Source organism: Haliotis rufescens, unplaced genomic scaffold, assembly GCF_023055435.1.
Source record: "Haliotis rufescens isolate VD_foot unplaced genomic scaffold, xgHalRufe1.0.p SCAF_12, whole genome shotgun sequence".
NCBI classification, from domain to species: domain Eukaryota; kingdom Metazoa; phylum Mollusca; class Gastropoda; order Lepetellida; family Haliotidae; genus Haliotis; species Haliotis rufescens.
The window spans coordinates 40,562,055-40,577,260 of record NW_025963802.1 but is presented as its reverse complement, the minus strand read 5'-3'; the positions used below and the strand labels follow the sequence as shown (position 1 = coordinate 40,577,260).

The 15,206-nt window shown below is 42.2% G+C and overlaps 1 protein-coding gene across 1 annotated transcript; it reads right to left on the bottom strand.

Annotated features, from left to right (window-relative positions):
* Positions 1-4,668: 4,668 nt before the first annotated feature.
* LOC124115856 (thyroid peroxidase-like) lies at positions 4,669-13,854 on the bottom strand. Its single transcript, XM_046477007.2, has 4 exons — positions 13,349-13,854; positions 12,620-12,789; positions 10,133-10,232; positions 4,669-5,150 (listed from the first exon to the last, which is right to left on the bottom strand). Exons 1-4 carry the CDS (start codon positions 13,852-13,854, stop codon positions 4,733-4,735), a joined length of 1,194 nt encoding a protein of 397 aa, XP_046332963.2. The 3' UTR covers positions 4,669-4,732.
* Positions 13,855-15,206: the final 1,352 nt, after the last annotated feature.

Below are 15,206 nucleotides of genomic sequence, written 5' to 3'. Positions count from 1 at the left end.
AGTGCAATACGAACATGTTATCAACAGTAGAATATCCGTGTCGAAATCCTCCTTGTGATTCTGATAACAAATTATTATTTTCTAGATAATTATTAATTCTTTCACTTAAAATAGAGGTAAACAATTGACCGATGCAGCTTAAAAGAGTAATAGGTCGGTAAGAGTTCGGATCTTTACGATCACCTTTTTTATAAATAGGTTTGATCAATCCGAGGAGCCATTCTTCTGGTACTATGCCTGTATCAAATATAATATTAAATAATTTATGATACACTTGGATAAACAAATCAATAGTATATTTCAAATATTCATTGAGGATTTCATCCCTTCCAGGCGATTTATTTGTCTTAAGATTCGAAACTGCCTTCGTAATTTCTGCTATTGTTATTTCCTGGTTAAGGATATTGTCATCGTTTCCGTCAACTTGCAGTTCTATATCAGAGTCCATTTCTGGAGATGTATTAATGTTTTTAAAAAACGTAAAGAAAGAGTCAAGATCAATTTCCTCTGGTTTCGTTTTTTTCTTAAATTTATTCAGTAACTTCCAATAATCTTTACTGGACTTTGTACGCATATTTTGCATCGTTTTCTGCATATTAAAACGGTACTGTTTAATATACTTATTCAAAACCTTCTTATATTCTTTGCTGGCAATCAGTAACGATTTCCTATTTTGCTCCGACTTATGTCTACCATGCAGTCGTCTTCCCAAATGCAGTCGTCTTGCAGTCGTCGAGCCGTTTTACAAATTCTTCCAAACCATGGTTTATCCCCAGTTTTAGGTATATAATTATTAGGTCTGTTAACACTATCTGGTATTTGTAATGATGTACAGAGGTGTTCACATAGACTGGGATTGATAGAAGGGCGTGGACGTCTTGTGTCTTTTGTCTTGTTTATTGTATATGTGCATGGGCATGTCCTTACCCTTCGTAGATGGCTGGCCATGGGGGTAGGGGTGGAGGGGAGAGGGGGTGGTGGAGGGAGAAGGGGTATTTCACACTCTTTACCCTCGACCATCTCGTGTTCTTCATTTCTCAGAAAATCCTAAATGTTCTTGGAATAGGTATTCGTGTTATATATTCTCTGTAAATGGATAAATGCTGCTTCGCACGAAATGAAAAGTTCATTTGTTGCTGGGTTGGGGCAGGATTAATTATAATGATGTGTCTTAACAGATTTGCTATTTCTTCTCAAGATCCTTGTGCATTGTTGAATTGGTGATAAGTCTGACATATTTGTTATTTCTTGTCAAACACTGTAGAAGAGAGACATTAAATGTTTGATAGAGTGAGACAAAGGGAGAGAGGGAGAGAGAGAGCGAGAGAGAAAGAGGGTGAGAATGTGAGAGAGAGAAAGAAAGAGTGAGAGAGAGAAAGTCAGAGAGGGAAATAGAAAGATAGAGTGAGAGAGAGGTTGTTTAAAAAAGGAGAGAAATGCATTGGATAAACATGTGCTTACATAAGTTATTTAGTGGTCCATTTACATCAACATATATTTATTGTTGGTCCTGCCATAAACATAGTTTCTTAATCTGTAACCTTTTGCTCTGCATTGCCGAAAACAGCAATTTTACATCAAGGAGTATGCTATGAACTTATAATTTAAACAAATATGGTACTACATATTACATCATGTACAATTTTTCTTCATGAAAATGATCTCTCCACCAACATTTTGATAGTATACTCGGACCCCATGGTACCGCGGCATTCATCGTATCGCGGCATTTGTGATTTCCGGTAGTTCACGCGGGACACGCCTCTTAGCAGCTGTCTATTAATGCAAATCAGTAACCAGGAAGTGCTCACTTCGTAAACAATTTCAATTTCCTCGGAATGTTCCGTCTGCTGTAAGTAAGGAGTTATTAATGTGTTGATACTTACTTCTGTCATATTTTTTTAATATTGCCTTTTCCCCATCTATCAATGACCAACGATATAACCCGCAGTTCCCCAAGTAAACTTTCTCTATCGACCTGAACTAGATCATGTGCATATTCATGTGCGACTTATAAGGTAACGGAAGTTACGTAGTCCGCACATTTTTTTCCCGCTCTGTGCCAAGAATCTATTGGGAGATCATAAGGGCTATGATGCCAAACTTAAAAATACGCTCTTCACTAGAGGCCAAAAGATAAATACATACTTTGGGCATACAAGGAGTGCTTTTTATATATTTATTGTTGACTTTTAACATTTTTTACATTTTGGGACAAATTATTGTCATCCAATTTTTTTTTAAACAATCTTAGAATATCATTTCGGATATTTTGTTGTTGATTTTTTAAATATTTTTCTCAGACTTTTCGGTAAATATGCATTGAATACCTATTACTGATAACACATTTAGAATTTTACTTGTGCTGTCTTTGCACATGTCTGGACAAATCACTGATATCTGGCATGGTTATACTAAGTGGTTGGTAGAATTATGTCCTCTTTTTGTCCAATTCGGACCTCCATACACAATTTTTCTCTGTACCGCGATACGATGGAGTGCTCTCCCTTGTCAAACTGAGCGCGAGGCCCGGCTTTTACTCGGAGCTACTTATGTAAATAATGAACTTTTATCAGTAAAATATGCATTGTTAGATAAAATTAATGTCATCTGATATAGAGAACACGAATAATCATAAATGCTAGTGGGTGCATTTTGTTCCGTTCAGCGTGCATGACAAGTACCGCGATACCCCGAGGTTGCAGGCTACTTATACTTTTAAAACAAAAGAGATAATTTGAGATATTAATTAAAAAAATGAATACGCATGCCGTCAAGCGTGATAACGGTGTAAGAATCTACATCGAAACGTCGTTTTTGTTGTTAATATCCAAAAAGTTGCACGTTCTACTTACTCATTATCTTCTAGAATCCTAATCAAACAGTTAAAACATGCTATTCTCTTATTAATATAAAAACACACCTTTTCGCTCTGTGTTACAGCACAATCAATAGAATGAATAATTGTATTAAATCATAAAACACACGTTTTTTATGTTGATTCTGCTTCTTGTTTACGTTCTGTTACTTTGTTTATATATAATTATATGATATATATTTTATGATACGTTAATTAACATAGGTTAAAATAATTATGCCCAAACAAGTTTATTCATCAACTCAATGTGTGATGAAAGCTGTTATAAATATTGTCATTTTGGGTAGAATCACCCAATTTTGTTCTTGCTGTAGAGGTGATGTTGTACGTGTATCTGGGGCGTGCGTCTCTGCGATGTAACAAAGTCATCTTTCTGAAAACCTGCATGTTTTTTTTATAAATTCAGACATACATATCTGTCATTATATGCACAATTTAGTAAAAACATGTAATTTGAGAAAACTCAATATTCTCGTAAGAAACGGCATGAGGTTAAGTTGTTTTCATGATCACATGGTTCATTAGTTAAATCTATACATGTACAGTTGGTCGTGTGTGTCCATGGGTGTACATATTTGACCCGTGAAGATCCGGGGTAGAAAGGGTCTTCAGCAACCCATGCTTGCCGTAAAAGGCGACTATTCTTGTCGTAAGAGGCGTGGATCGATGCTCATGATATCAATCACTGCATTGTCGGGTCCAGACTCGATTATTTACAGACCGCCGTCATATAGCTGGAATATTGCTGAGTGCGGCGTAAAACAACAAACCAACCAATCAACACATTTGACACGAGGTGGATTGTGCTTGAAGAGGGAAAGCGGCCCGTCATCACATTACATTTAAGAAGCCTTTCAAAGTCTGATGCTTGTCTATGTATTGGACCAGCCTGGTACACATCTCAGAGATAAGAACAGGTGTTGTAAGCTGTTGGTTAAAATAGTTATCATTAACATACTAAAGCTATTACAGCGGTTTTGAATGCGTGAAGCTCTGTCAACACAATACATTGTGTGGTTGTTTATCCGGGTATGGAATACACAGTACACAATAACATTATAAGAAAACGGCAGCCGTGTTTCTCTGCTTTCATTGGCTAGAATAGATCCCGGAACAACTCACATCGTTAAACTTCAGTGATTCACTAAGGCTTTTTGTATCGCCTGCCGTTCTGCTTATGTAAAAGGAAAAAAACTCCCCCATTGAGTGAGGTGTTCACAAATCCACCCCACCAGGGCATCCTGGACAATAAATCGATCTGGTTCACCTTTTGTAGCAAAGATTATACACTAAGTTTATGGAAATGCGTGAACTGTTCTGTGTTGTGGAGACACGGGTGACTCATGGATCTGCATTCACTGGTCCCCATGTCTGCCTTGTTCTAGACATTGTAGTTCACAACATGAAGAAAGCTAGTACGTGTCTTCTGTAATTGGGATTATCTGCTAAAAACTGCTAAATTAATATACACCACGCGTTTTTCAACAAGCAGACAAAGACACAAGTGTTGGTTAAAGTTTCTGAGTCAAATTTGATGGGACTGCCAATTTGCCGACACAATTTCGTCCCCCTTTAATATAGTCCCCTCCCACCCCCCCACCCCACCCCACCCCACACACCCCACACACCCCACACACCCTTTAATATAGCATGGCGGGCCTCGCCCCGTTTAACATAGCCTGCCAAGAAGAGACCCCTTTTAATATAGCCTCGCGGGCCTCGTCCCTCTTTAATATTGCCTGGCGGGCCTTAACATTGATGAAAAACTAGATTGATATATTTGACGATTTATTTGATGCTTCGTGTATGCTGGGAGTCTCAATTCGGAACGTTCGTGGATTTCCTCACGGCCATCTAAGCACATGCCATGTCCTGGGTGACAAGACCAGAACACAGACAGGCAGTGACCGTCATACTCTCCTCCTCGCCAAACAGAGGATGCGCAAACATAGCAGCAGCTTCGTCTTCGCCATCCACCCGATTCGATGAACGCCGCCTCCGCGAACACCCGTTTGTGCAAGAACAGTGTCGTGACCGTCTTCCTCTGCGGCACTCACTCCATGGACCCCAGCTTCCTTCATCACACGGATTCAGATTGCACGCCTTCTTCTCAGCACTCTGGCCAATACAGCTGCAGGTGGAGCAGGAGCGTGTCCTCGTCTGTTGGCCTCCGTCACATGCGCTCCATGTCTGCCAGGTCGTCCACAAACCCATGGGCTGGGTCTCCCTCCAGTGTGTCAGGTTAATCTCATCCAGGGTGCTGCACCACACGCTTGAACAAAAAAAACCTCCACAATTAGCAACTGAGAAAAACACATGGATTCGTGCACCTATTTATCACTACAGTTTTGAGACAATGTTCTTCATGTGACTCTTCATGATAGTCCGTTCGGAGAGCTCTCTATGCCAATGCTGTCGCCAGTGACAGCTCCCGAGCGGCCTACAACCAAGCAGAAATTGAACTCGCAACCGCCTGGCAAGTAATGACGTTGAATGCTCTTGCCCCTGCTGATTTGTTTTGTTTGTTTGTTTTAGTTTTTGTTTATCAATTCAAAATTCTATTTCATTTCAACTATCATTAATAAGAACGTAAGGGGGACGATTGGTGCTTTCCAACTGTCTGCAATCCCGAACCAATCTGATGAAATTACCAACGTAAATTCATCTGATAATTATAATTATGCCAGTCGTCAACCTTTCCCAATTCACTAGAATGGCCTTCCCAAAGATACACACTAAAATGTAAATGCTACTTCCTTTGGGGTTAGGGAGGGACAGTTTCTTCTTGCAACGGCCACTTGACCACAGGTGGCAGAGATGAGTAGGGTAACGAGGGAGTTTGATGTGCTTTTTGGTGAAATAATAAAGGAGTGCATGCATAACGTTACAGGCAGCATTACTCGAGGTCCCTAAATAAAGCCGGTCTGCATCAACCAGTGCACGATCCCTACCAACAGGGTAAGAGGACACACGATCATCCAAGTCAACGAGCCTGACCATCAAATCCATCTCTGTTGACTCTTACGACAAGCATAGTAACTGGGGACCAATTCTACACCAGAATTCCTGTGGTTATTTGATAAAGGAAGATGCTTGATAATTATTGATTCACCCTCACGAGTGTTTTGGGACAGATAAGGTACTCAGTGTTTCGTGCTTTCCATCATGTCAGCCTTCACTCAGATGATACTGTACCCAGTGTTTCGTGCTTGCCATGTCAGCCTTCACTAAGATGATAATGCACCCAGTGTTTCGTGCTTGCCATGTCAGCCTTCACTGAGATGATAATGTACCCAGAGTTTCGTGCTTGCCATGTCAGCCTTCACTGAGATGATAATGCATCCAGTGTTTCGTGCTTGCCATGTCAGCCTTCACTAAGATGATAATGTACCCAGTGTTTCGTGCTTGCCATGTCAGCCTTCACTAAGATGATAATGTACCCAGTGTTTCGTGCTTGCCATGTCAGCCTTCATTAAGATGATAATGTACCCAGTGTTTCGTGCTTGCCATGTCACTTTCAATAAGATGATAATGTACCCAGTGGTTCGTGCTTGCCATGTCAGCCTTCACTAAGATGATAATGTACCCACTGTTTCGTGCTTGCCATGTCAGCCTTCACTAAGAAGATAATGTACGCAGTGTTTCGTGCTTGCCATGTCAGCCTTCACTAAGATGATAATGTACCCAGTGTTTCGTGCTTGCCATGTCACTCTTCACTAAGAAGATAATCTACCCAGTGTTTCGTGCTTGCCATGTCAGCCTTCACTAAGATGATAATGTACCCAGTGTTTCGTGCTTGCCATGTCAGCCCTCACTAAGATGATAATGTACCCAGTGTTTCGTGCTTGCCATGTCACTCTTCACTAAGATGATAATGTACCCAGTGGTTCGTGCTTGCCATGACAGCCTTCACTAAGATGATAATGTACCCAGTGTTTCGTGCTTGCCGTGTTAGCCTTCACTAAGATGATAATGTACCCAGTGTTTCGTGCTTGCCATGTTAGCCTTCACTAAGATGATAATGTACCCAGTGTTTCGTGCTTGCCATGTCAGCCTTCACTAAGATGATAATGTACCCAGTGTTTCGTGCTTGCCATGTCAGCCTTCACTAAGATGATAATGTACCCAATGTTTTGTGCTTGCCATGTCAGCCTTCACTAAGATGATAATGTACCCAGTGTTTCGTGCTTGCCATGTCAGCCTTCACTAAGAAGATAATGTACGCAGTGTTTCGTGCTTGCCATGTCAGCCTTCACTAAGATGATAATGTACCCAGTGTTTCGTGCTTGCCATGTCACTCTTCACTAAGGAGATAATCTACCCAGTGTTTCGTGCTTGCCATGTCAGCCTTCACTAAGATGATAATGTACCCAGTGTTTCGTGCTTGCCATGTCACTCTTCACTAAGATGATAATGTACCCAGTGGTTCGTGCTTGCCATGACAGCCTTCACTAAGATGATAATGTACCCACTGTTTCGTGCTTGCCGTGTTAGCCTTCACTAAGATGATAATGTACCCAGTGTTTCGTGCTTGCCATGTTAGCCTTCACTAAGATGATAATGTACCCAGTGTTTCGTGCTTGCCATGTCAGCCTTCACTAAGATGATAATGTACCCAGTGTTTCGTGCTTGCCATGTCAGCCTTCACTAAGATGATAATGTACCCAATGTTTTGTGCTTGCCATGTCAGCCTTCACTAAGATGATAATGTACCCAGTGGTTCGTGCTTGCCGTGTTAGCCTTCACCAAGATGATAATGTACCCATTGTTTCGTGCTTGCCATGTTCGCCTTCACTAAGATGATAATGTACCCAGTGTTTCGTGCTTGCCATGTCAGCCTTCACTAAGATGATAATGTACGCAGTGTTTCGTGCTTGCCATGTCAGCCTTCACTAAGATGATAATGTACCCAGTGTTTCGTGCTTGCCATGTCAGCCTTCACTAAGATGATAATGTACCCAGTGTTTCGTGCTTGCCATGTCAGCCTTCACTAAGATGATAATGTACCCAATGTTTTGTGCTTGCCATGTCAGCCTTCAGTAAGATGAAATATTTGGCTTTGGTGTACGTCGGCGATATTGACTGCATGCTGACGTGATATAGCTGTGATTATACTGTGGATTAAAGCGTAAGTCATAAATACTTACAACCATTATTCACAACAGATATACTTTACACACACTTATAGCTATGCAATAAATGAGTGATAGGTGAGGCACTGTTATTAAACAAGTGCTGGACCCTACACCGAAACGTCGCTCCGAATGTGCATTAAAGAAATTTGTATTAAAGAGGTTGTTCATCCATATACCCAATCCTCACCTAGTACTCCAACCTCTAAATGCCTCTCAAAGAAGTTAATGAATGAGCGGAAACACCTCCACTCGAACGCTATCATCAGACTTATGACCAGTATTAACAATCTACTCTCTTACAGTTTCACTCAAACTGATTCATGGACATAACAAGAAGGTAAAATTTCATATTCATCAACCAAAATATGGCAAGCACGAAACACTGGGTTCTTTATCTTAGCCGGAACACTCGTGAGGGTGAATCATTAATTATCCAGCATCTTCCTTTATCAAATAACCATATGAATTCCGGTGTAGAATTGGTCCCCAGTTACTATGCTTGTCCAGAGATATTAAATTGATCAGATCAAACGATATCTCCTTGGTAATATCAATGAAATAAAACTGCATAACAATGGTTGGCAGACCATTGTGACACTGAAGGCTCTGATTACTGCTGTTCAACTGACAGAGTGAGTAGATCAATGACAAACATAGTCTCACCTCCTGTCTTTTACAAATTATTAAATATATAAACACTCGTCCACAAAAGTGTGAACTTGCAACGTGTGTGTAATGCTGTATGGGGAAGCTTCTGCCACAGTGGGCATCCTCATCGTGAAATCGTGTGTTGCAGAATCCAGCGTTTCATTACCCAAATGTATGCAATGGGTAAAACCCATTTTTCTTGCACAGTCGTGATGTGACTAGAATTTTGATAAAGCGTCGTAAAATTTGTTTATCCACCCATTCGGTATTCATAGCATCTCCATATTGTTGACACATGTCTCATTAATATGTAAAATGAATTAATAACAGTAAACACACGGGAACATCCCTTAATTTAGTCCGCAGATGTCACAAAGAGCGTTTGAATAGCGCAGAGATGTCAGATTCACTACAGTACACGCAACTGTACACAAAATTGTTTTTGTTTGTTTGTTTGTAGTTTAACGCCGCACTCAGCAATATTCCAGCTATATGACAGCGGTCTGTAAATAATCGAGTCTGGACCAGACAATCCAGTGGCTAATATCATGAGCATCGATCCAAGCAATTGGGATCGATGACATGCATCAACCAAGTCAGCTTTTTACAAGCAGAGTCACCTTTTACGGCAAGTATGGGTTGCTGAAGACCTATTCTACCCCAACTGTAAAAACAATGTTGTATCATAATACTGTATCGATGTGTTCCAGTGGGGAAATGTAACAGCTTTTACTTTGTAAGAAAGACATAATTATCTCAATTTGTGATACCCTTCTCTTAGCTGCGATGTCATGGAGCATTTTATTACGCTTGAGTAAACTAAACCCGCCAACTTCACTGTGTTATTCACTTGACTGAGCGTTTGAAAGTAAATGTGTTGTATAGAGTTTCTTCCCTTTAGGACGAAATGAAATTGGATTTCACAGTGCATTTGTTGACAATTCTGTAGCCTGCGACTCGGTGACAACTATATGTTTTGTCATTAGAGTGGGTGAGTGAGTTAGTTCGGTTTACCGTGTCAGCTTAATGTGGGAGGAAAGCCAGAAGTGAAGCAGGTCTTAGACGTTTACCACTTTGATGAAACCCAGGAGCACGGGTATGGTGCTGGTAAACCTAGAAACATAACCGGGGCGAAGCAGGATTCGAACCCACAATCTTGCGACTCAATGGACACAACTCTGCACCACGAATTGAGCTGTCATAGACGACTGGGCCACCCGTGCCCCCCCCCCCCCCCCCCCCCCCCCCCCTACCCACCTTGTCATTAGATGGACAGTCATAAAGGATGGACTCAAAGCTAGACCTGCATCGCGTCAGGCTTTTTACCCACATCAAGCTGATACGCCGTGAAATTATGCTACGTTTAACAATACTCACTCCCTCCCTCAATCAGCCTTACAGCAGCGGTACCTTGTTTGAATATGACTCTCCTCATAATGTTGAAGTTAAACTAATGAACTAGTATGCTCACGGAGATCCTTTGATGAAAGCGTTCTTCTGAATCTTGTAGGTGTCCGTATTGTCGCACACTACCCTGGACAGACTCGCTTTCCGGATCTCATTCAGCTGGTCTGCACAAATTGAGAACATTCGTCAACACAAATCTGTCTGATTTGTAGAAGAGAGTTGATCATGAGTGCAGAGGGTGGCATATTGTAGAGGAGAGTTGAGTGCAGAGGGTGGCATATTGTAGAGGAGAGTTTAGTGCAGAGCGTGGCATATTGTAGAGACGAGTTGAGAGCAGAGGGTGGCATATTGTAGAGGAGAGTTTAGTGCAGAGGGTGGCATATTGTAGAGAAGAGTTGAGTGCAGAGGGTGGCATATTATAGAGGAGAATTGAGAGCAGAGGGTGGCATATTGTAGAGGAGAATTGCGAGCAGAGGGTGGCATATTGTACAGGAGAGTTTAGTGCAGAGCGTGGCATATTGTAGAGCAGAGTTTAGTGGAGAGCGTGGCATATTGTAGAGAAGAGTTGAGTGCAGAGGGTGGCATATTATAGAGGAGAATTGAGAGCAGAGGGTGGCATATTGTAGAGGAGAGTTTAGTGCAGAGCGTGGCATATTGTAGAGAAGAGTTGAGAGCAGAGGGTGGCATATTGTAGAGGAGAGTTTAGTGCAGAGCGTGGCATATTGTAGTGGAGTGTTGAGTGCAGAGGGTGGCATATTGTAGTGGAGTGTTGAGTGCAGAGGGTGGCATATTGTAGAGGAGAGTTTAGTGCAGAGCGTGGCATATTGTAGAGACGAGTTGAGAGCAGAGGGTGGCATATTGTAGAGGAGAGTTTAGTGCAGAGGGTGGCATATTGTAGAGAAGAGTTGAGTGCAGAGGGTGGCATATTATAGAGGAGAATTGAGAGCAGAGGGTGGCATATTGTAGAGGAGAATTGCGAGCAGAGGGTGGCATATTGTACAGGAGAGTTTAGTGCAGAGCGTGGCATATTGTAGAGCAGAGTTTAGTGGAGAGCGTGGCATATTGTAGAGAAGAGTTGAGTGCAGAGGGTGGCATATTATAGAGGAGAATTGAGAGCAGAGGGTGGCATATTGTAGAGGAGAGTTTAGTGCAGAGCGTGGCATATTGTAGAGAAGAGTTGAGAGCAGAGGGTGGCATATTGTAGAGGAGAGTTTAGTGCAGAGCGTGGCATATTGTAGTGGAGTGTTGAGTGCAGAGGGTGGCATATTGTAGTGGAGTGTTGAGTGCAGAGGGTGGCATATTGTAGTGGAGTGTTGAGTGCAGAGGGTGGCATATTGTAGAGGAGAGTTGAGTGCAGAGGGTGGCATATTGTAGTGGAGTGTTGAGTGCAGAGGGTGGCATATTGTAGAGGAGAGTTTAGTGCAGAGCGTGGCATATTGTAGAGACGAGTTGAGAGCAGAGGGTGGCATATTGTAGAGGAGAATTTAGTGCAGAGGGTGGCATATTGTAGAGAAGAGTTGAGTGCAGAGGGTGGCATATTATAGAGGAGAATTGAGAGCAGAGGGTGGCATATTGTAGAGGAGAATTGCGAGCAGAGGGTGGCATATTGTACAGGAGAGTTTAGTGCAGAGCGTGGCATATTGTAGAGAAGAGTTTAGTGCAGAGGGTGGCATATTTTAGAGGAGAGTTTAGTGCAGAGCGTGGCATATTGTAGAGCAGAGTTAAGTGCAGAGGGTGGCATATTATAGAGGAGAATTGAGAGCAGAGGGTGGCATATTGTACAGGAGAGTTTAGTGGAGAGCGTGGCATATTGTAGAGAAGAGTTGAGTGCAGAGGGTGGCATATTATAGAGGAGAATTGAGAGCAGAGGGTGGCATATTGTAGAGGAGAGTTTAGTGCAGAGCGTGGCATATTGTAGAGAAGAGTTGAGAGCAGAGGGTGGCATATTGTAGAGGAGAGTTTAGTGCAGAGCGTGGCATATTGTAGAGAAGAGTTGAGTGCAGAGGGTGGCATATTGTAGAGGAGAATTGAGCACAGACAGTGGCATATTGTAGAGGGGAGTTGAGTGCAGAGGGTGGCATATTGTAGAGGAGAATTAAGTGCAGAGGATGGCATATTGTAGAGGAGAGTTGAGTGCAGAGCGTGGCATATTGTAGAGGAGAGTTGACTGCAGAGGGTGGCATATTATAGAGGAGAATTGAGCACAGAGGTTGGCATATTGTAAAGGAAAGTTGAGTGCAGAGGGTGGCATACTGTAGAGGAGAGTTGAGAGCAGAGGGTGGCATATTGTAGAGGAGTGTTGAGTGCAGAGGTTGGCATATTGTAGAGGAGAGTTGAGTGCAGAGGGTGGCATATTATAGAGGAGAATTGAGCACAGAGGTTGGCATATTGTAGAGGAGAGTGTAATTGGGTTCTTAAGTGAGTCGATGTAAAAATGTCACAATGCTCCGGGGTAGAAAACACACTATACCGCATGAGGCATTTCACGGAAAACATACACACATATCTCTCAGGATCAAAACACATTCGCTGGGTTTGTGCAACTACATACATTTTGTGAATTTGACATTTGCGATGTCCTCTTCAAACCAGAATCGGTCTCCTGCCTTCAGGGCCTGGAACTGCTTCGCCAGGAGACAGGTAAAGGTCGGTCCAACCATTCCTCCGGGCACTGGCTTCTCTGACAGAGCCCCTGGGAATAGGTCGATGTCGTCAATATGTCTGGGGAGAGTCATGGAAAATTAATGGCCAGCTAGTTGATGCAATAAGCATTTCACACTCTTTAAAGGGCCAACTGATATCCTCGCTGGAGTTTCACAGAAGCATTACCATTCCAACATAACATTCTATTGACTTTCCAACAATGTTCCAGTTGATGGTGATGGCTGATATTGTGAGCTTCGTGTGCATCAGGGTACAGTGACAGGCAGTCAGCAATGTAGTACCCACTACGACAAGCAATAGCAAGCAAGAGTGTCGGGGACGTGTCCTAATCCTGGTCAAAAGAAGTAAACATTCTGCTCAAGCAGAGTATTGCGTAGTAAGACATTGACTATGTTCTGTTGGAGACACAGGTGGTCAAAGAAATGTGTAAGCCCTTATCTGGTGCTACAGGGTTTAACCAAAGTGGTTAACGTCAAAGACATTCGTCCAAATTTCATTCCACATTACGCTTAAACAGATTGATCAAATTCAAGTTGGGCTCTTGTTCAAAGATACGTTTAATCCAGCTCACTTACCTTCTCCCCAACCCACTCACACTCCATGTACCCCTACTCACCTGTACACGTCTTTCAGGTGACCAGCAGCCTTTGCCGTGTGGGTTGTGTAGGCTAGTCCTGAGAATGGTGTAGCTTCTGGAATGTTGCAGTACTTCCTCCACTTGGTGTAAGACGGAAGTCCGTGGTCTCTTCCTCTCTGGATGTTGAGAGCAGCCAAGTCCATGCTATTCCCATCACTGTCAGCAAACAGGTTGTCGGTGATCTCCTGCGATAGCTTGTAGTCCGAATCCTGCATGTCGTCCATAGCTAGTCCCCTGATATAATGATCCACCTTTCTGTTGGTGACATTAAGAAAAAGGGTCGTGTTGCGGAAACTCTCACTTAATTTATCCTTACCGAGGTTGATGTAGGAAGGACTGAAGCTATTGATGAAGCTGTGGATCATGGAGTGTCCCATTCTGAAAGCCGCCGTAGCGAAGGCGGACCTGATGCTGGCGTTTGTTGTTGTGTTGTAGACGTTGGCGTAAGTAAAGCCTGATCCAAGTGTCAAACCATATTTATTCATTTCCTCCTTGCCGAGAATTATAGGCAGATAATCGTCGTATGTTATTAGCTAAAAACGACCATGTGTAAACAAGGGTTCATGATTCTCTGACAAAAATGTTGATGGAATATTTTTTCGAAACAATTGTTCATGTTCTAAGACACAAGGAAACGTCTAGTTGGGCTTTAAAAAGGGTAGCAGTGTTAGTAATTATAAAGAGCATTTACAACTTCTGGAAATGTTTCCTTCCGAAACAAACAGTCCGATTGGAGATCGGACCCTACCTTCTGGAAATATACTGTTTCTGATGCACATTTTAGCAGTAAGGGTGCAGCCATGGCATTTGGCAAGCCAACAATTATAAAATAGGTACTTTTATACTTAACCCCAAGTAAACACCTCAGTGGAGCCTGGTTATCTAATTAAGGGTATCGTATTTGACGTAATAAGCGCCCCGCTCTAATAAGCGCCCTCGGCAATATTTGCTAATATATTGGCAAGTGAACAATCCCAACTAGCACCCCTTCCGATTGATCAATGTACGCATGACTTATTTATTCGTGTATAATACGCACTCGGGTGTTATATCCACCCTTAATTATGGACAATTGAATTCTGGAAAAATATATCTGTCGTATTTTAACAGTCAGGCCGTCAGCATAAACCACGAAATTTATCTTTCAACCCTGTTTTTTTTCCACCAAGATAAAATTCCAATAAGAGCCCCCTGTTTCTAATTTTGAGAGCGCCCTGTGCGCTTATGACGTCTAATTAAGGGTATTTTATAGTGTTGTTAAGATCAGATGAACCTTCTGGTCAGGGCAACATTTTGACATCGTTCTTTGAAGGAAAGTTTAACCACGCTCGACAAATTCGAAAACGTCAATATCCTGAAACGTCATGTGCAAGAAAAGGAATGACATCATGCGACAAGTCAGGTTACTGTGCACGATGTGAATACCTATACTTAAAAAAAAATATCCACTGCCATGATTCAACAATGCATCTGTTCTCCGACCCTACGAAATACCCTGAGCCAACCAACACCCACAGTCAGATTGAATCTCGCTTCGTAAGTGAAAAACATGTTACGTTTCTCTGTTCGCATTGTCCATAACTATGTGTGGGTATCCCCTCAATACAAACAGAATAACACTTGCTGAGTAAATGAAATATATAGAGGTTATCACGCGAGTGTTTCTGGGGATGGTAAATATCCTGCATTAGAAATAAACATTGTATTTAGCCAGCCTTGGCGTGATAACCTCTTTATCATATCATGTCATTCTTTAATTCTGTGCTTCAAAATCGCTTTCCCTCTCTCACAAACATTATCCAAACATTGCGAGTTTTCCTGGAATGCGCACATTAAT